Source organism: Papilio xuthus, unplaced genomic scaffold (assembly GCF_000836235.2).
Source record: "Papilio xuthus unplaced genomic scaffold, Pxut_1.1 DF826945.1, whole genome shotgun sequence".
In the NCBI taxonomy this organism is placed as follows: domain Eukaryota; kingdom Metazoa; phylum Arthropoda; class Insecta; order Lepidoptera; family Papilionidae; genus Papilio; species Papilio xuthus.
This window is the reverse complement of record NW_013531704.1, coordinates 4,474,003-4,495,038: the sequence shown is the minus strand read 5'-3', so window position 1 is coordinate 4,495,038 and position 21,036 is coordinate 4,474,003. Positions and strand designations below refer to the sequence as shown.

Here is a 21,036-nt window from a genome sequence, read left to right as displayed (position 1 = left end):
AACATAGCCGTCTGTGTCGCTTGTCATATCGTCATGTCAACCAATTATGAGATAATTTGTTTACGAAGTGAAGGACGATTTTAAATTTATAAATTAATTAGACATATTATATACAATGAGGGTGTTTCTGGCGGAAGACAATCCTTGTGCCCAAAATTTATTAAAACTTGTATCTCACGGAAATGCTATATTGGCAGAAGTTTTGCGACTCAAAGACCATATACCTACAATCTACTTGTTAGTTCATGTTTATATAAAATTATTTACAAATGAAGGCCAGGAAATTAACTAACTTTCATGTGATAAAAAGGATCTCACTATTTTATTTTGTGTTTTATTACAGATTGGATTCTAAAGAACTACAACAAAAGTATCAAGATGTTATCCTGGATTTTAGTTATTTTAAGATTTCAGATCAGCAAGAAAAAAAGATCAATACTAATGTAGTAAGTTATTCTTTGTCTGGTATATTCAAATAAATTAAAATATTTTTTTTAAGTTATCGGATGTTTCAGAAACTTCAAGATTTAGATGACGATCTCAAAGAAAAGTATTTGGAACTTATAACAAGGTTTTATTTATTATTTGAGAACATATATCAGTACATCATTGATTTAAACACATTTGTGGAGCAATTGAATGATGGTGCATTTATTCAACAGACTATTGATACTGTGATGAAAGATGTAGAAGGCAAACAACTTTTGGTAAGATTAAACCTTTTTTCTAATATGCATATACACGATTCATATGATGTGGTGAGTGATTATAAGTGATTGTTAACTATGAATATTATAATGTTAAGCTTTTTTATAATTATTATCAATAATTTTATTTGTAGTGTGAATCATTATACCTCTATGGCTCAATGCTGTTGCTATGTGATCTATACATTCCTGGACAAGTAAGAGAGAGGTTACTGGTTGCTTTTTATCGCTACAGCACAAGCCAGTCCCAGTCTAATGTGGATGATGTCTGCAAATTACTTCGTGATACTGGTTATGACCAAATGCATTTAAAAAAGCCTTCAGATTATCCTGTGGAGTTTTTTTGGTAAGTAGGAAGCAATTAATTTTTATAATGATTATAAAGTCACTGTTATCAGAAATAATTTATATTAAACAGATTTATTTATATATATTTTGCAGCAGAGTACCCATTCACCCTGAGTTTGTAGAAAAAGTAGTGGGAAAACTTAGATCTGAAGATATATATAATCAGTTAGCAGTATATACAATACCTGAGCATCAGGCTTCAGCTCTGGCAACACAGGCAAGCATGCTGGTTGTTTGTTTGTTTTTTACCCCACATTATTTACACAATGACACAACCAAAATGCGAGAAATTGCAGATAAATTTTTCCCATGCAACTGGATTGTCCCAGTTTATATGGGAGTTACACTGAACCTTGTAGATTTTTGGGAAAATTTTAAAGCTGCTAAAAATTCTTTGCATAACACTTGCAATAATAAAATGGTAAAAGACATTTTTGGCAAAAGAGGAAATTCAGTACAAGTGTTGATCACGAAGATGCGACAGTTGTTAAAAGAAGGAACACTGACTGATGATTTTGTTCTTGATAATATAAGTAAAATATTGAATATTATCATAAATTCCAATCACGTTTTAAGATGGCTCATATTACACAATAGTGATGTTATATTTTTCGATACTAACAAGAAGGGTAAACAACTCAGAGATTTAGTTCTAAAAGAAACTAATTATGATCCACTAAATGTTCTAGAATTGTTAATAACTACAGCAGAATTAGAATTAAAGGTTAGAGAATTCCTACAAAAGCTTTTAGAGAGTAAAAATTCAAGCTGGGAAACTAATAAATCTCTAGCTATAGAAGCCTTAAATAATCTATCAGAACTTTTTTCATCTTCCAAACCATTTGCTAAAATATCACAAAACGAGCGATTAAAATTATGGATTGAAAATATTGGTAAGCAAGTGTCATCATTGGGTGATCCTTTTACCAGCAAGTCTATAAAAAAAGTAACACAACTCATTCAAGCATTAGATGAAGTAGAAGAGTTTCACGGCATTAAAAGTACTTCAACAATATTGCAATTTCTTTCCGAAGGAAAAGATTCATTACGTAATCTTATACGACTTGCATCTCTGAAAGAAGATTCCCTCGTTACTTTAGAAACGGTCGCAGATTTTAGTTATGCGTGGTGTACTATAGATTTGTATACAAAATATATGCAAAATAGCATAAAAGAGAATCCAGTTGTTACAAGTAGATTAAGAGCGCTATTTCTTAAAATAGCCAGTGCAATGGAAATACCACTGCTAAGGATAAATCAAGCCCAAAGCGAAGATCTTGTATCAGTTTCTCAATATTACAGTAATGAGTTGATAAGATACATTCAAAAAGTGTTGCAGATTATTCCTGAAATGGTTTTTAATATTGTAGAAAAAATTATTGATCTGCAAACATGGACTATTAAGGAAGTACCAACTAGAATTGAAAAGGAAAAGTTAAGAGAGTACGCTCAGTTAGAGCATCGGATGGAAATTGCAAAACTTACACATTCCGCGTCAACATTTACGACAGGTTAATAACTTATCTTACTAATATTATAAATGCGAATGTTTAGATGGATGGATGGACTTTTGTTTGTTTGAAGGTATCTCCGGAATAGCTCAAATTTGGCATAGATGTAGAACATAGTCTGGAAGAACATAGGCTACTTTTCATTTTTTTTAATTCCGATCGGGCGGAGTCGCGGGCTACAATCTATCATAAGCGTAAGATGCAATTTAAAGTATATATTGTTCTTATTTTAGGTATCTTGGACATGAGAACAACATTAGTGGGTGTTATACGAGTTGATCCGGCAGAATTACTCGAGGAAGGTTTACTGAGGGAACTCGACACTCACATCAGTAAAAAGTTCAATGAGTTTCTAGAACCACAGGGAAAGAAGCCTGACAATTTAATAACTCGCCTTCAGAAACTGTCAGACAGCATGGATGGTTATAAAAGATCTTTGGAATATATACAGGATTATATAAATATTCACGGTTTAAGAATTTGGCAAAAACAGGTAGGAATATTGATAAATAAACGCTATTTGTGATATATTACAGCAATTTGGATCAAAAATGATTTATTAAAGAAAAAAAGAACTGATTGCTGTGTTGTATTGATGACTTTATTTTAAGGTTTCTACGATTATTAACAATAATGTAAACAAAGAGATTAGTTTGCGCAAAGGCGTGTCATTGTACGGACCCTCTGCTGGCTTCATGGGATCTCTCGCACGACAAGTTGCTAATCTTATTGATTCCAGGTATGTGATAAAACTAACGTACCGCAAACATTACTGAATAATTTTTTGTATATAAAATCGTTTATTCTTTTTGTAGGGTATCTGCGTATATAAATATCTGTACCGCATGGTATGATGTCAAAACGCAAAAGGAAGTCGTCAATACAAAAACATTTGCTAAGTTAAACGACGCTATCGGTGTCGTAGGACTCCACGGTTTAGATATTCTTTATGCGTTCATGATTAAAAATCAATTACAAAACATTCAAGTGTTATTCAGAAATCCTCATGACAAATTTACGATCGCTTCTGTTAACTTGGATCCAAAAGAAGTGGAGCAAGTTGTAGCGAAATGTACGAAAATAATTCAACAAATAACTGATGCATTACTTCTTATTGGAGGTTTGCAATTGCTACGGAAACATGTCTCTTATCAACTGAACACTACATGCAAATTCGATTCGGCTCATTTGGAGGCCTCATTAAGGACAATGAACGAGTAAGTTCCATACTCAGTGTATCTTAATCTTCCAGCATTACATCCAAAGTCCCTTTTAGAAATCGTCTTTTCATTTTTCCCCTTTATGCCTACCCACTCTCTTTTACCATATACAAAATCCAACATAACCTCCTTGATTATTTTGTATTGACAAAACTAATCTTGTATTTTTTTCAGGGCATTACTTAGCGAATTAAAAAGTCGCAAAAGTGATCCACAAAACATTCCATTATCATTAATTCACGATTTAGACGAATATCTTGTAAGATGTGGAATAAATTCGCCTTCTGAAAAAGTCTATATAAAACACGCGCAAGAATTTTCAAACACGGATATGGGGCGAATAATGGCTATCGTTCTCATATCTCAATTATCAAAACTGCAAATATGCTACTGTACAGGTAATTTCATACTTTTTTCACCAAATGTGACTCCTATTTTTAATATCTTTTTTAATTAACAAAATGGACAATTATTGCCAGCGTTCACCAACTTTTCGCTTGGCACAGAACAGGGATAGGTTCGCTGAGCTTGACGGCTAACCTGTAATGGAGAGGCATTAGAAGAATTATAAAATTATTAACAAATTCTTTGCCAATTATTTTAAAACGGATAATGTTTTAGGTGATCTTATTACTAGAAAACCAGGCGAAAATATTGACGGTTTTCCCCTTCTTGTGGGTATTTACACATTATTAAGACAAAGCAAAATGGATAGTATAGATGTATTTATTGATACTCTTTGCAGCTACGCTAAAGTTTCAAGTCTCGCAAAGTAAGTAAATATAATACAATTATTATTTATGCATAGAAATAAAAACCCAGATATGGCTTACATTTAGAATGTTGATATGTAATTTCTAAAAAGTCATAGATTTAATATTTAAAAGAGTTTTATTATTTTATCACCAGCTATATTATTGTAACAAAGATACAAATTATGTATATGTATATATAAAGATATTTTTCGCAGGTTAAAGACCACAGAAGTGTCTGTAGAAAGTGCATTTATCATGAGAATATTGCAACTGTTCTGTGAAACATTCAATTATGAATTCGAGAAGATGGAAGATAAGTTGCCATTAGCAATGCTAAACAATGTACATGTTAAGTTATAAAGAATATATTAAACACAGCTTATACCTTACTAAATATAATTTGTTATATAAATATTGTTAAAATTTATAATATAACTGTGAAAAAAATCATTTAAACTTAATTTAATAAATATAACATTATCTCTGTTGTGATTATTTCAATGGATTAGGACAACATTTTGGATACTTGATCAATTTGAACCATCATTATCAGCTCACTATAAGTCCCCAAGGAGAGGCTCGGAGCCTACCGTATGTAAGGGATGACTATTTGAATAAAATCAATGAAATCCACCTTTGTTCTAGGTAATCTCAGAAATAGTGACAAAGTTGTGGATTGCAAAAGTTTAGATTCAACAACACAATGCACAATTTCTATTAATTACCACATTCCTGCTTGATTATAGGTAGAGTTATTCAAAAGCACAGTTTCATTGTTGTAGACAAAACATATAGTTGATATGTTTATACTATCTATAATTTTGTCTAGCTAATTCAGGGTTAAATTGGGAATTGTATTTAGGTGTTACTTTAGGTAATTTTGGTTGTTCATCGATTGGTGATTCCGCTCCACCAAGTTTCTTCAAGAACATTTCAGTTCTGTATTTTTCTTGCTGTTCCCTCTTTAACCTTGCTTCTCTTAATTTTTTAAGCTTTTCTTCTTTCTCGTTTATGTTATTGTTTTTACGTTTAAGTTTACTTAATATTTGATTAGAATTTTTGGAGCTGGCTTCTTTTGCACTACTTTCATTATTAGCTTTGTTTTGTGAGCAAAATGACTTAAAAGCATTCATGGGATCTAATTTCTGTTTGGCTTTCCAGCAAACCTCACCATTTTTTATGTCTAATTCTTTTTCTTTTGGTTTACCATCAGGGTCTTTCAAAACAAGTTTTTCATATGTATCCTTTATTTCAGTAGACCGTGCATACCTAGATGACTCTGGTGGCACTTCATACCAGTTTTTCTTTTTTTGAGCTTCATTGGTATCTTGCCCGAGATATGTCAAATAACCAATCTTTTTTTCATATTCTTCCTTCTTTTCTTTTGCTTCCAAGTCATGATCTTTATTAGTTGTAGATACTGAATGCTCTAAATCTTCAAATAAATTAATATGGTCAGGTTTAGCAACTGTAGGATCTTTTTCACATAATTTGACATCTAAATCTTGTAACTTTTGTTTACTTTTTTGTTTCAAGACATGAAGACGGGCTTCTTTATTGGCAATCTCTATACGTAATCTCTCTTGCCTTTCTTTTTCAGCTGCTTCAGCTTCATCTTTCCTTACCCTTGCTATGTTTTCTTTCGTCCTCACATGCCATCTGCAAAGATACATTAATAATATATACATATTACAAAGTATTATATACAACCGAGATAGACAACCTAACTCTATGTACGATTATTTTCAATACAATTTGCTTACTTGCTTAAAACTTTTCGGTTTTGTATTGGCTTTTTCTTACATTAGGCGTACGTTCTCATAACTTATTTTAATGCATGCCAATTAAATGTAGACACATAAATAAAAACTTTACTTGCCTTTTCTTTGGAAGAATATTCATTTTAAAAATCAATGTTTATTAACACGAACGCCAGAAAATTGTGATTAAAGTTGAACGTTTCGTTTTGTTCAGTAGGCTCAAGTTACTACTTTTTCTTCTTTTAATTAATAATGGACCCCGTCGTATTTACAATGATATCGCCAAAGCTCTCCTTTGAAATTACTGTGCTGATAATAATAATGACATATGTCATAGCGACAAACAAAAAAAAACTCCATTACACAATGATTTTATAAATGGATTACAGAGCACTTATATTAATTTGATCAAGGTTTTTGAAAGCAGAAATCAAGAGAAAGGTAAGTGAAAAATTACATTATACCTTTTTGATTAACATACCTACATTTTAATTTTTAAATAAACATTTGACAATAAAGTCTTATTTTAAAAGAAGTTTTTTGATCTTTTTATACATGTGGCTTGTGGCAACATTTTTCGTTGAAATGGACGACGACGCATTGAAAAAAATCTTAAGTGGACGAAGTGAATAGCTTGCTAGATTATTAAAATCCATGTTATTTCACTGCGTTAGATTAATAGATTCAAAAATAAATGTAATACAATAATAATGTAACGGTAGAGTCATTTTTGTGTTGCATTAAGAATTGCTTTATTTCATTTATTTGTCAACATAATAGGTTAGCCTGTTTTAAGTTTAACTATAAACAGTGTAGGGTACTATTTACAAATATAATTTCTTATAAGTGACAAAATGGAAGTAATAGAAGAGCCTCCTGTGGTGAATACTTTAATTAATGATGTGATAACCAATGCTGAAACAGAAAACACTTCAACTGAGTGTATAGAAAAGGACGTATGTCATAAACCTAATGGAGTCGTGGAGAGTGATGTTGCTGAACCGGCCGAAGCTGAAGATTCAGAAAAAAAAGATTCAGAACAGAACACCACAGAAACAGTTGTCACGCAGCTGAGTAACGAGAAGGAAGAAAATTCTGTACAATCTGAACCGACAAGTGAAACTCCGACGACAACCGATGAACCCACGCTCCCGGACAATAATACAGAACCCGTAAGTGAGTCTGCAATTAGCCAAGAGAAACCATCGAAGGACAGCGCAGAGTCGAATACGGAAATTGACAGTTTAGTCAAAACTGTTTATGAAGAAATTGAGATTGCAGCAGCACCAGTAGTTGAAGTCCCTGATGAAGAACCATCAGGTGAGGTGGGCACTGAAGAAACAGTAGTGATACAAGAAATAAGTGAAGAAGAAACACCAGTTGACATTAATCATGAAGAATTGTCTTATAAGGATGGTGTTAGATTTAAGACTGAAATATTAGTTGAAGTGGAAAGTAATGATGTCAAAGAAAATAATTTGAATGAGACAAATTCTGATGAACAAGCGGCAAAAAATATTTTGAGTGAGTTTGGGCAGAGTATTGAATTGAGTGAAGTTTTACGGTCATCTGATGTGACGGATAATGTGGAAAATAATAATTGTACTGGTCGTCAAGAAGTTTTCAACAAAGAGGAATTATTGGATATACTACAAGGTAAAGATGCTGAAGCTCCAGAAAATGAAGTTATAGAAGAAATGGAGACCACCACAGTAAATGCAAAGTCGAGGGAAGCTCAGCTAGCATTGCAACAACTTTCAAGACTAAAATATGGTAAAAAGAGGACCCGTTTAGAACGAATGCAAAAGCCAAAAAAGAGTGAAAAGAAGGAACAGAAAAAAACTGAAAATATTATTAATGTATTAGTACAAGACTGGGATGATGAGGAAACTTCCGAAATTGATAAACCTGTTAAGTTAGTTGATAAAACAGAATCTGATGAAAATAAAATAGAACCAGCAGTGATTAATAAAGAAGAATTGCTTAGAACTTCTGTTGATTCAGCTGCTAGTGAAGATCATAGCCAGAAATCCAATAAAAGTGGAGATGAGGGTCAGCCCCAAAGAAGACTTGGGAGAATAATCAAAAAGAAAGTAATTTTCGATCCAGATAACCCAGATACTTTTACAAAAGGTAAATCGGTGACTAAGAATAGTGAAGTGGAAAAAGAATTTTCACCTAACAAGAAAATCAAGACTGAAGCATCATCTTTGAGATCTAAATCAAAATCTCCTATATCTAATAAGTTGCAGTGGAAAAAGCCATCACCTAAAAATGTAAAACAAAATAAGAGGTTAACAGAGGTTGATAAGCTTTTAATGGATGAGGGTGCAGTCAATATGATATATCAGCTCACACCTGAAGCACCAAAGGGTAAAAAGAATGTAAAAACTAAAGCGGAATTTATAAAAAAGCTTCAAAGTTCTACACCGGACAGTAAGGAAATGAAGTTCCGAGAGCGAAAGAAAGATTCATCTAAATATGATGAGAGTGATCCAAAGAAAATTATAAGTGGGAAACACAGAACATCACTGAGCAGTTCTGTTAAGTCACCTGTGTGTGAAGACTTTGAGACACATAGTGCTGACGACTCAATCATCTATCGGCGTCATTCGTCTAGTTCATATTCTAGCACATGTATGAGTCCTCGAAGGCTTAGCGACGTAGAATCTAGTGGACCGCAAAACAATGTAAAAGCAGTTCAAGAACATAAAGTAAATAAAACTACAGAAGGTGATGATCTGACAAATCAACCAACAGAAGGTTTCATGTCTGATTCAGTACTTGTAAATAATAGTGAAATTATTAACAGGGATGATTGTATATCCATAAAAGAAAAGCTCAACTCCAAACTCTCCCTAGCTTTGAATAAAAGAAAAAGGGAGAGTAGCAAAATTGATAAACCTCCTAAACAAAAGAGAATGAAAGAATTGGTACCACACGATGATGAAAGGAAATTTAAATATTTGACTTTAAATATTGGATTCAGATTAGCGGAAATAGATATACATTGTGACTTCACTTATAATGTAGAGGTAAGCTTATAATACACATTTAAATAGCAAATATTCATAATCTTACTTTTTAAAAAGTTAATACAATTTATTGCAATTTGAAATCAAAAGAATTAAATTCAAAATTTTTAAAATACTTTAAAAGATAAGGTTAGAACAAATTCTAGCCTTGATGAGGAAGCTAAGTAGTATTTGGCAAAATAATAAATACCATATCTAATGTAGTAACTAAAATTTCAGGTCATTAAGGAATTGGAGCAAGTCTTGCACTATGTTGATGCAAGGAATGACATATCAGTGACATTGCTGACATCCCAGTGTGGCACTCTGTGCTCCTCACTGGACATCAGACCTTTGCTACATGATGATGACAAAACAAGAGCCAAAAATGCATTTGAAATAGCTGACTCTATTAGGTAAGTTTATGTTTATTTCATTTCTTCCATAACTAAATTGTTTCACATCATAATTAAGATAGAATCATTGCTGTAACAACAGAGACCTAAACACTTATTATTTTTAACTTATTCCGAACAAAATTATGCATTTAAGTTTGCTAGTTTAACATTTTATGTATGTGACATTGTAGGTCGCTGCTGAGTGCAGTGGAGCAGCACAGCAAACTGGTGTGTGCGGGTGTGTGGGGCGCGTGCTGGGGCGTAGGCTTGGGCCTGCTAGCCTGCAGCGACCTAGCACTGGCTGCAGACACCGCCACCTTCTCGCTGGCTGAGTCCCCGCAGCATGTTACCATGCTGCCCGGTCTTGCCGCAATCACTGCGCGATGTAACTCATTGCCACAATCATTAGTAAGTATTTAAAATACTGTGTTAGTCTTAAAAAACAGGCAGACAACTGATAGGTTTTTGCGACATATTACAACAGTTTGAAAGAATATTAAAGTATTTATTGAAAAAAAAAATTGGTTAGTTTGATTTAATTGTAATACCATTAATTCTAAAATATGTATGTTTTTTGTACATCCATTGCAGCAGTTTTATAAGATTTAAAGCAGAGTGAGATTGTTGCCGACAGATACGGAACTTTTTACACTTTTTTATTCTTAATTGTTATTTTTGAATTTAGAACTGTATATGTTTTTTCTTCCTTTTTCTTTATTTTTAAAACCGTTAGTTGTTGTAAATATATTCTTGTAACAGTGCGTGCTTTTCTCCTTATTTCTAATAATTCTATTCAATATTTTCAATTTATCTTTTTATTATATAACATAATATTCCAAAATTCATCTTAATCCTAACGCTCTTCCATCCTTACATATTCGGTCGTCTTTAGAGATTTTAAACAGGCTTGTGTTTCTCTTAATATGTTATGAATTAAAATGTAATATTTTAATAGATAAATGATCTGGTGGTGTTTGGGCGTCGGATAAGTGCATCGGAGGCGCAGCAGGGCGGGCTGGTGAGCCGCTGCTTGTGGCCGGACCGCTTCTCCGACCAGCTGCGCAACATCGTCAAAGACATCGCCTTACAACCTGCTCCGGTAAAGCTTCTTATACTTGCTTAAACTTCCTCATAAATTCGTACGAACCGTACGTTATAAAAACTAAGAATTAACTGACTTATGAAATATGAAACCAATGTTTTAAATATATCTTTAACGGTACTAAGAACATTAAAAAATTAACTCGTCACTTTTTAAGCATTTAATAACAGAGTAATCTAAACATTCTGCTTGTAAGAAATTTTTCAAAAAAAACAAACATTTGTGACTAGTTTTCGTCGTAGTAGTAGTCGTATTCTTGGTATATTGGTTGGCAATATGCTCGCCAGCCGCGGCCCCGGTACAGCAACTCAGATATGTAGAGGCGGGTGACGCCGCCGCCGTGCGCGCACATGTGCTGCCGCGGACACAGGCACCACTGGTACAGCGCGTTCAGCTCGTAGTTCACGTTGCCGCAGAAGTCTCCCGACTTACAAAGCGGCATCGAGCCACATTGGTATTTCGATATACTGCCCTGTGTCGAATTCCAACGCCAATAGTTAGGATACCGACACAGACAGTTGAGAGTGACGTTCGGTGGCACTAGGGCAACGTTTTGATGGTGCATCGCCTCGATTTCGTCCGGGTTCATCCGGTCGTACTGCGTATCGACGATGAGTGGTGTGTCGGACAGAGTACACTCAGGCCATTTAGTTACCGGTGTGCAGAACTGGAATTAGATAACAATAAATTTATAATATAATTAAATCCATGTTAATTGTAAATTATCGAAAAAATTGTAAATTGATCATAAGCAGTCTATGAAAAAATTTGATGCGTGATAGCCTAGTATTTGAAAGTTTACCTGGAAGTAAGCTCTATTGTTGAGCTCAACCAGTCGGTCGCTGGGTGCGCGCGTGTCGCAGCGCTGCCTGCGTGGGCAGCGGCATAGCCGCAACAGCGCAGGCGCGCGCCAGTGTCGCAGCAGCAGCGCCGAGCACGCCTGCCGCACACCACACGCTCCCAGACCACGCTCGCTCTCCTCCTACACACATAACACACACAAAAATACTTGTAAAGAATAACAATGACTAACAAACATGAATGTAATAACAATTGAAATTTTGAAAGAAGCTTGTAGCTTGTACTATTCAAATGGAAATTCGTCTTTGTGACCCCGATAGGTCGTTGTAGATAGGTAGTAATAGATATATACATTTAATGTTTTTATTACTACACTAAATAAGTGAAAATGTGTACAATTTGAGATTTGTTATCTCAGTGTTAATTTATACAATGCAGTTAAGTTTTAAAATATTTATATATGTATCAACTTACTAAGCCATAGTAATACAAAATAGGTTCGTCGGTGTCGTCACTTAGTGTTAAAGTACATAATGTAATGAATAGAAATATGTGAAATGTCCACACGAGCAATGCTGAGCGCATTCTCGTAATTATACTTGTATAGTGTGTTCAGTTCAAATGGGTCGCGACCTAAATCGATAAGATACCGCAATACATGTTGTTCTCGGCAACTCTTATATCCTTACAAATGTAATGTGAAATCTTAAAGGTTATTTTTTAATATTTATAGTAAGTATATATAAGTAGTATATCTGCATCTTGTTTGGATTACCTCGTCCTTGTGTAATGTAAAATTGAACTCATATGTGTTGTAAAAACAATGTGATTCAACGAGTTGGTTGCTCAAGTTACTTATCAGCAGAAATAAATAATAATGTAATAATATTTATTATAAAAAAAAACATAATGCAAACAATTTAAAAAAATGTTTTGCCAACAAAGATACTTTATTTTAGTTTTTTTGGTTAAAATCAAGTATTTGAACTTGGATAAATAAGTGTAATAGTAATAAACTCATTTGTAGCCAGAATTTTCTGCGGTATAATTTAGCTTCTATTTAAATGATAATTTTTAATCTGTACTTCCAATTGGGGACAGGCAGGTTAATTAAGCCAAAAGAACATATTTTTCAGGTTATTAAACTTAATGAAAAGGAGATTAATTATATAATATAAATATAGCTTAAATTAAGAAATCTTTAATTATTTCTCTACCTCACGTATGTTATTTATGTTTACAGAATGTTCAGTTGAAGAAACAGTTGCTGGGTATCCGCAAGAGTGGTGAGAATATGTCGACATTCCTGAGCTGCCTGGAGACGGAGCGCGACCTCCTCGTTGACTACTGGACCTCCGTCGAGGGTCAGGAGCTGTTGAGAGCTGACCACGCCAATGTGTAACTTTGAACTTATATGACCTTGTCGACGCCTTAGCGAATCTTATATCTATTGTGTCTCTCGATTAGTTTACTTCGTGAAATGTCCGTTGATATATTTAAACTTATATTCAAACTAGATTAATACATCTATGTCAGGATCATAGTTTATATTTGAACTTTTTTGTCTGTATCACTTCTCAGTATCAGTTTGGCTTCACCACACTACGCACGCTTCATCTGTATATAATGGATTGGATACATAAATATTTAATAATAACATCAAACAGACGATGAATAATATATTATATATACAAATATGATATAATTTTTGGTCCATAAAAAATAATAATATTCTAATTATTTGAAAATCATGTAACAATGTGACCTTAATCTGGTTGTGTTGGTGAAGCTGTGGATACTTAAATTTTAATAATAGAGAAAAAAATCGATATTTATTGTTAATATCGATTTTAATGGTTTTATCTTTTGTCATCTACATAAAGGTATATGTAAAAATAAATATTTAAAGAATATTCTATCATTGTTTAATGATTTATATCAAAATATCACTTAAATAAAAATCAATTGTTATCGAAACAGCAAATAATTTTTGTAATCGATATTGTTATAATCGATATATTAGGTGTTTGAATGATTTTATTATATTTGGATGATTGGGTTAATTATAAATCTACAAAATTAGTTACTAAATTTCTTAATATGAAAAAAACTATTAAGTTTTCTTTTTATCGAAGATATTGAGACTAATTTATTATTATAAATGATTGTTTACAAACATAAAATTGTCAGAACACTTAAAAATTTGGAAGTGGTTTTGAATGTTTGAACTGGGAGTTAGTTTTAAGACTTAGATTATGTTGTGTTATGTTGTAGATGAAATTGTTTATTTGTTTTAGATGTTAATGTTTATGAGTTTATACAACAATGTAATGTTAGTGTATATTATTCAGCCAAAGTTCTGTATTCAATGTTTGTCATTTCTTTTTAAATACATTCGAAACATACGTTTAGTGCAATCCATTCCTTTTCTGTATGAAATCGACGAAATCTTCATTCAAATTATTATATTTCTTTCATAGATTTAACAATTAATTTTGTTTAATTATAGTTACTTTTAAGTATAGCATTAATTTATTTCTTTTTCTGTTTCTTGAAAAATAAAGTGCCTTGCGTAATTATAATACATGGTTTGAAATTTACTTTTATTTTCTAGGTTTTTACTTTGTTCATTTAGGTCCAATTTAATGCTAAATAAAAGAACCAATATCTATATAAACTTGTAAATTATAAGAATAAGGATAATGTGATTTGTAACCTCTTTTTGCACAACTTTTTTTTGCGAGGCAATATTTTAAGGCCAATAAGAAAAAGTAACTTTTCCTTTTCTTTTAATTTTTTGACATAATTTAATTTAGGTAAATACTTTTAATAATTAGAATAATTCGTACTTTTATTAGCACGCTTCTCAATGTTGCCAGAAAAAAATCGACCAAAGTAACATTGGAATCCCACAAGTCTTTATTTTAACAAAACAATCAGAAAAGTTAAATGAACTTTTGTTTTATATTAAAACGTATTTAAATCCCATACCGAATAGTTTTTTGTTTTTAAAATTATCAGTTTTTTTATGATTTTTCTATGATTTACAGAATTAAAATCACGGTGATACGGTTTTTTAGAATAGGAATAAACAAAAATATATCATTCTAAATGATACAAATGTATTTCATTGTACGTTGTATGGGACATGTAATAGGAATTATTGAAATTTAAATATTTTTGATGTTAAAAGAATATAGAAAATATATTAAAATCGATTTGTATTTACAGAACTGTTAATGACATGAAACTGGATAAATACAAGCTTCGTTCGGAACATTGTTCTTCGTTGAAGATTTTATTTTTGCATGTTCGTCTGGGATAAGTGTTAATGTGTACATACCCAAATATATATCACTTAAATAAATGTATTTCTAATAAAATTGTTCGAATAATTTATTTGATCGCGCTGTGATAAAACACTCGAAGAAAATCTATAATCTGTACTGCTTTTTTAAAGGTTTATCACAAGAGATTGGTAATATGTGTTTCCCTATTGCTATCCCGCTTTTTTTCTTTGAACATAACAAAGACAGAACTATAATGCTTATATTACGAGAGTTATAGGTCCAGAGTTATTTCATAGTCAAGACATGTACATTCCATACCAACATTACAGTATAAACATCGGCGGTCAGAACATAAAATACATACTCATAATAAACAATTTAATCAAATTTTATCAGATACATGAGATATGATCGGCTTGGGTCTGGATTTGAATAGTAATTTCTTTTTGACGATAGCTTTAATTTTATATTCCAACTTTCCGTCAATATCAACTTTCTCAATAACTGCCATTGGTTGTTCTAATTTAACTTCTTTGCCATTGAGTATGTGATGTCCGAGCACCAAGACTGGATGGCGGTTCCTCTGGTAGTAGTGAAGGTCGCCGATCACTGTGGGCCCCGCTGTTGCCTCTTTCTTCATCTGTACTAGCCCCTGCAGCTCAACGATAGCCCATTCAGGCACACCGCTTGCACTTTCTGATTCACTGGAATAAAAATAAAAGTGAAACTTCGACTGTCATCAATAATGCTATTCGTATTTTGACTCAATCACAATCAATACACAGCGGAAATAAATGTCGTTAGTGCGCGTATTACAGGATTTTAAATCGCGTGGACCGTGGACAACTTCCACACAACTGTTAACAGAAATTAAATTAAAAAACATGTTAACAAACAATTAATGTATTTATGACATTTTTTTACATTACAAGTAGTAACAATATAGGCAGCATAAAAACATTCGTTTTTGTCTTGTCGTTGGTAAGTAAATCAATTAAAAATATCTGAAACAAAGAATATATTTAAAATATATGTAGTTTACAATAAAAATATACGATGGAGAATAAAAATTAAATGGAGACAATGCTTATAATCTTAAACTTTCACCAAATGCTGAGAATACTTGCACTTGGAAGCGCTAACAGATTAGTGAAATGCGTACTTGTATTGATGGTGCGGGAGGTGATGTTAGTATCGGAACTTCTTGAAGAGCGGGTGCTTGTTGTGCTGGCGGCGGTGCTCGAGGTAGAGGGCGTCGTCTGCGCCGGCGAGCGAGGCCAGGCTGCCGGCGCCGCGACGTGCGCCCGCGCCGCCCGCCTCGCGCTCCTCCTCGCACTCGCTCTCTGACGCCGCCAACACCTGCACGCGCATACACATACACACAACATCAAACATCTATTCAATATTGATTTTAGTGAACCTCTCCTGTCCTATTGCCCGGCTCATAGCGGTAAAGCCACCCTTGTCAACATTTACATGCAATATCTTAGTTTTAATTGCTTATATGCAAAAAACATTAATTAGCTATGGAAAATTATATAGCCCTGTAAAGTCTGACCTGCTGCAGCAACATGCCCTGCTCCTCGCGCGTGCCGTAGAACAGCTCAGGCTCCGTGTCCATGCCTTTTAACTCTGTTATGACCTGGTAACCAATATTTTAATGTTATAAAACACACAAAACAAGTAACAAATATTGTTAGACTCCTAGAGTTAGTAGATGTGTATAGCAATGATGCAGTGGTGCTAGTGGTGATGACCTTGTAGCTGTATCCCTGGTTGACGAGGAAGCGCTGTCTCTTGCGGCTGTAGGCCATCTCCAGCGTGTCCTGCGACACCAGCGTATAGAAGAACGCGTTGTACTCCTCCGCCAGCGCGCCTTTCTTAGCACGCAGAATACGACCTGCAACACATGATTATACTTTAATATTTGTTCTACATACAATAGTAGTAGTAGGTACATACTAAATAGATTTAAAAAAATCACAAAAACATTCAGACTCCTTTTTTTTCTGTCTCCCAAACAAAGTTAAGGAGTGTTTCTAGTTGTACAAAAAGGGGCGTACCCAATCTCTGAGCTTCCTGGCGACGAGAGCCACCGTGAGAGGAGATCTGTATGAGCACGTTGGCCTCGGGCAAGTCGAAGCTGGTGTCGGCGACCTTGCTCACAAAGATCGTGTTCACTTTGGGGTTGAACTTGAAGTTCTGCAGGATCTGTATCCGCTCGCTCTGCGACGTCGGCCCGTAGATGTACGGTTTGTTCATCTTGACGGCGTAGTGTCGCAGCGCGAACACGTTGTCGGAGAACACGATCGTCTTGTCGCCGCGCTTCTCGTGGTACTTCACCAGGAACTGACACGCCCGGAACTTTGATGGGTTCATTACATACAGTAACATCTTCTTGTTTATTCTGAAAATATTTTTGCATAATGAATAATTATTTCATAAGACAAAACAACCTAAATAAGCCATTGGCAAGAATAAAAATTATAAGCACAGGTAAGAGTAGTAGAGGGGACTGACTTCTGTATGAGGTACTCGCGGTAGAACTCTGGCGTCATGGGGCACCAGACCTCTGCGCACTGCACGCGCGCGATGTACCCCGCCGCCTGCAGCTCCAGCCAGTTGGCCTCGTACAGCTTCGGCCCGATCAGGAAGTTCAGGTCCGCGATCTTATCGTCCTCGCGCAGCAGCGTCGCCGTCAGACCTGACAAACTTACCTCATTAGTACTCAGTCACGCTACTCACACTGAAAGACCGACAGATATTTATCAAATTAAATGCGGATACTAAGTGTGTCTCACCGAGCTTGGCGTGCGAGTGCACTATGGTGAGCACTCGACGAAACATCTTGGCGGGGATGGTGTGCACCTCGTCCAGCACCACCAGGCCCCACTCCTGCGCCTGCAGCCACTTCATCGTCTGCTCCGCCTCCCAGGAGCGCCGCTGCCCGTGCGTTATCATGTTGTACGTCGTGATCAGGATGCCCGCGCCCATCGGCTTGTCCTTCGCCTCCGATGTGAATCTAAATTGTAGTGTCTTTTATTATTACATTTCAAGTCTACCATTCAATCTGTTCAACAATTACGCGTGAGAGATACGCAGAAGCAATAACATGATAAAAGAGCGTACAAGTAATTTGTAGTACAGAATTAAGTGATGATGAGACTTGGTGGATGCTCTAGGTGTGCGTGAGGGTACCTGCATATCATGCTGTCGTCGGCGGTGGACCAGCACTTGAACTGCTGCTTCCACTGCTCGACGGAGACGCCGGAGTTGCAGAGGACGAGGGCGCGCTTGCGCACCGTGCACACCGCCGTCACCCCCACCAGCGACTTGCCCGCGCCGCACGGCAGCACTATCACTCCGGACCTGCGACACCGCACCGTTTAATCTTGTCTTTTTTTTTCATCCCTAGCATGTGAGATCAGGGACTTTCTCCGCATTTTTTATTTTTATCTTTCTTAAAAAACTTTTATGAAAATTTACGAAACTATTTAGAAAACAAAATTTTAAAGCTGCCACAGAGTGTCTGATTTACCGTACTCTACAAATTTGCCCTTTATTTCTTTTTAATAGCACTACTTAAACTATCTTTACTTATTATAATCTTCAATATGTCATGTTATTTAAAGCATGAAGATATGTACCTAGCTCGTCCGTTGCCGAACATCTTCCGCAGGCTCTTCTCCTGGTATGGTCTCAGCACCGCTGTGGGCTTGAGGTCAATGTTGATGTCGGGGTTGACGCTGTCGTTGCGGAAGTCGTACTCAGCCAGCAGCGGGTGCTCCAGCTCTATACAACGCTTTTGTATCACCTGCATACAAACATACATTATTTTGTGTGACTGTGCGCAATTAAGCTAATCCATATAACACGGTATTCATCCGAAAAAGTATAATTTATCTGCACTAAGAGCCAGTCTATGTGTTCTTCCAGACAAAATATTAAATAGTTAAAGTAAGAGTAAACTGAGTTAAAAGTATTTACGCTTAGTTAAATTACACCTTAAAATATATCGGTCATACCTCAATTTTATCAGGGTCAACTTCAAAGGCGACGGCGGTGTTGGTCGCCAAGTCGGTAGCCTCGTCCTCCTCATCGTCCTTGTCCAGCTGCTGGTAGAACTGGCTGATGTCTTCCGGCACTGTGTCATTTGACAGTGGTTTCTCTTCCACTGCAAATAATAAAAACATAAATATTAAATACACCTTTTTTGTCAAACCTATCTAAACAATTTTAACTTTATACAGCTGTAACCACAGACTTAATAACAAAACAATTATAGCCAATATAATAATCAGCCACTGAAATGAATAAATATAATTTCTTATTCTAGAAGACTACATTAGAATAATAACCTGGCTTCGAAGCAGTGGCTGTGTTGGGCTTGTTGGGCACCGCGGAGGCAAACAGATCGTCGTCACCGTCGCGCCGCAACCGGCACTGCTGAATCACCGGGTCCTTCAGTAATTTTTGCAGCACCTCTACATGCTTACTTTCTACTAAATACCTACAAACATGAACATCAATAAAAAAGTGTTGACAATATTAGCACCATTATAAAATTACTAAATAAATCAGATGAAAAACTAACCTATTGTGCTTCAATACAAGTTTAACTTTTCCATATGATAATGTGCAAAGTTGAATAAACTCAATAATGCCCGCGGGAACAGAACATTTGCTCAGTCTTTGTAGGTATTCAATAATGTCCATAGTCTGCAAGCCCACTGATACTGCAGCATACAAACTGTAGGCTGTTAACTTGTACTCATGTATGTGTTGAGGTCTGAAAGTATGAATTAATTGTATCCCAAGTAATTAAAATATTAAAACAATCTTACTTCTTATTAATGCGAATGTTTAGGTGGAAGGATTGATGAAAGTTTGAAGGTATCTCCAGAACTGCTGAAAGTATCACGATGAAATTGGGCATACATATAGAATATAGTCTGGAAGAACACATAAGTTATTTTTTTTTTATTCTGTGCGAACAGAATCGCAGGCAACAGCTAGTGATTATCTTATATATAAAATTCTTGTGTCACAATTTTCGTTCCCATACCCCTGCGAAACTGCTTGACCGAATCTCTTGAAATTTTTTTGAGCATATTGAGTAGGTCTGAGAATCGGCCAACATCTATTTTTAATCCCGCGCAGACGAATAATACACCACATATAAAACTAGCTTCTTAGTATGGTCAAATGATTATTAAAACACCATCTTAGTGTTGATTATAATTAATTAGGATTTATAAGTAAATGGTTGGAAACATACCTGCAAACAGGTTCTGCAATAGCAATCAAGAAGTCATGTGCATGTTTATAAACTGGTGAAAAGGCTTCCAGAAATATGTGGCCATTTGGGGCAACCCAGAGAGGACGACTGGTGTTGTCTGGTTTTAATGTCATCTGACTCCTACATAACAAGAAAAGTTACAATATTACATATTTCCTTTAACCAACTATTTACAAAATAATAATAAAGCAATGATCTTTCATTCAGGGATCTTGTTGGTTTCTCATGTCTTGTGAGATGTTAAGCATTATGTTCAATTAAACACCAATATTCCCTAAAATAACTAATATAACATATCTTTAATTTAGAAATAAAATTACCTGTAATCTTTTGCACCAAACTCATCTTCGGGAACCTGGTCATTCTTCTCTGCATCCTGTGTTGCAGCAACAGGGACTCCTACATTATCTGTATTATCATCATCTACCAAGTCTATTGTGATATCTTCTTCCACCTTCTTTTTCTTTCCTGATTGTTAAAGTACAATACTATTATTTTTGTTTACTTACATTAACAGCACAATTCAGCAGATTATTGTTGACCCATTACAAAATGTTAATTTCAATTTTCAAATCTTGATATACCTGATCTTTCACCGCTGGGTTTTGAATCATATTTTTTAAATTTCTTTGGTGGTCCCATGGCTGCAATATTAAATACAAAATTTGTAAGCTATTATAGTTACAAATAATATCATGATATAATCTCACAAATTCAATATAGTATAGAAATATGGCTTACCTGAAAAGTATTTCTTTCACTTTTACAATTTTAACATCTTTAACAATTTTTTCTGTCACTGACCACTTTTTACTAACAGGAATGTTAATT

General features: G+C 34.7%; 4 protein-coding genes across 7 annotated transcripts; 2 read left to right on the top strand and 2 right to left on the bottom strand.

Annotated features, from left to right (window-relative positions):
- The first annotated feature begins 13 nt into the window (after window positions 1-13).
- Window positions 14-4,905, top strand: Strump (WASH complex subunit strump). 2 transcript variants are annotated; one of them, XM_013316931.1, is made up of 11 exons: window positions 14-237; window positions 344-443; window positions 516-707; window positions 842-1,053; window positions 1,149-2,566; window positions 2,800-3,059; window positions 3,178-3,305; window positions 3,382-3,783; window positions 3,961-4,184; window positions 4,408-4,558; window positions 4,757-4,905. In XM_013316931.1, the coding sequence occupies exons 1-11, from the start codon at window positions 116-118 to the stop codon at window positions 4,899-4,901; spliced, it is 3,354 nt and encodes a 1,117-aa protein (XP_013172385.1). In that variant the 5' UTR covers window positions 14-115; the 3' UTR covers window positions 4,902-4,905. The 2 variants fall into 2 exon arrangements, with proteins under 2 accessions (XP_013172385.1, XP_013172384.1); XM_013316930.1 differs by having other exon boundaries at window positions 344-446.
- Window positions 4,906-4,952: 47 nt separating this feature from the next.
- Window positions 4,953-6,618, bottom strand: LOC106121319 (leukocyte receptor cluster member 1 homolog). The gene is made up of 2 exons (XM_013316932.1): window positions 6,421-6,618; window positions 4,953-6,200 (listed from the first exon to the last, which is right to left on the bottom strand). The coding sequence occupies exons 1-2, from the start codon at window positions 6,441-6,443 to the stop codon at window positions 5,351-5,353; spliced, it is 873 nt and encodes a 290-aa protein (XP_013172386.1). The 5' UTR covers window positions 6,444-6,618; the 3' UTR covers window positions 4,953-5,350.
- Window positions 6,619-6,880: 262 nt separating this feature from the next.
- LOC106121202 (HP1 and insulator partner protein 1) lies at window positions 6,881-13,703 on the top strand. Its single transcript, XM_013316732.1, has 5 exons — window positions 6,881-9,336; window positions 9,556-9,731; window positions 9,905-10,121; window positions 10,669-10,812; window positions 12,860-13,703. Exons 1-5 carry the CDS (start codon window positions 7,156-7,158, stop codon window positions 13,016-13,018), a joined length of 2,877 nt encoding a protein of 958 aa, XP_013172186.1. The 5' UTR covers window positions 6,881-7,155; the 3' UTR covers window positions 13,019-13,703.
- Window positions 10,961-21,036, bottom strand: LOC106121204 (DNA excision repair protein haywire). Of its 3 annotated transcripts, XM_013316735.1 has the most exons (18): window positions 20,947-21,036; window positions 20,790-20,849; window positions 20,526-20,673; window positions 20,185-20,325; window positions 19,501-19,695; window positions 19,265-19,416; window positions 18,932-19,080; window positions 18,554-18,720; window positions 18,105-18,275; window positions 17,708-17,928; window positions 17,427-17,610; window positions 16,970-17,313; window positions 16,664-16,806; window positions 16,465-16,548; window positions 16,108-16,265; window positions 15,307-15,610; window positions 11,618-11,797; window positions 10,961-11,482 (listed from the first exon to the last, which is right to left on the bottom strand). In XM_013316735.1, exons 2-18 carry the CDS (start codon window positions 20,845-20,847, stop codon window positions 11,042-11,044), a joined length of 3,240 nt encoding a protein of 1,079 aa, XP_013172189.1. In that variant the 5' UTR covers window positions 20,848-20,849; window positions 20,947-21,036; the 3' UTR covers window positions 10,961-11,041. The 3 variants fall into 3 exon arrangements, with proteins under 3 accessions (XP_013172189.1, XP_013172187.1, XP_013172188.1); XM_013316733.1 differs by lacking the exons at window positions 10,961-11,482; window positions 11,618-11,797 and having other exon boundaries at window positions 15,521-15,610; window positions 16,069-16,265; XM_013316734.1 differs by lacking the exons at window positions 10,961-11,482; window positions 11,618-11,797; window positions 15,307-15,610 and adding an exon at window positions 15,846-15,910 and having other exon boundaries at window positions 16,069-16,265.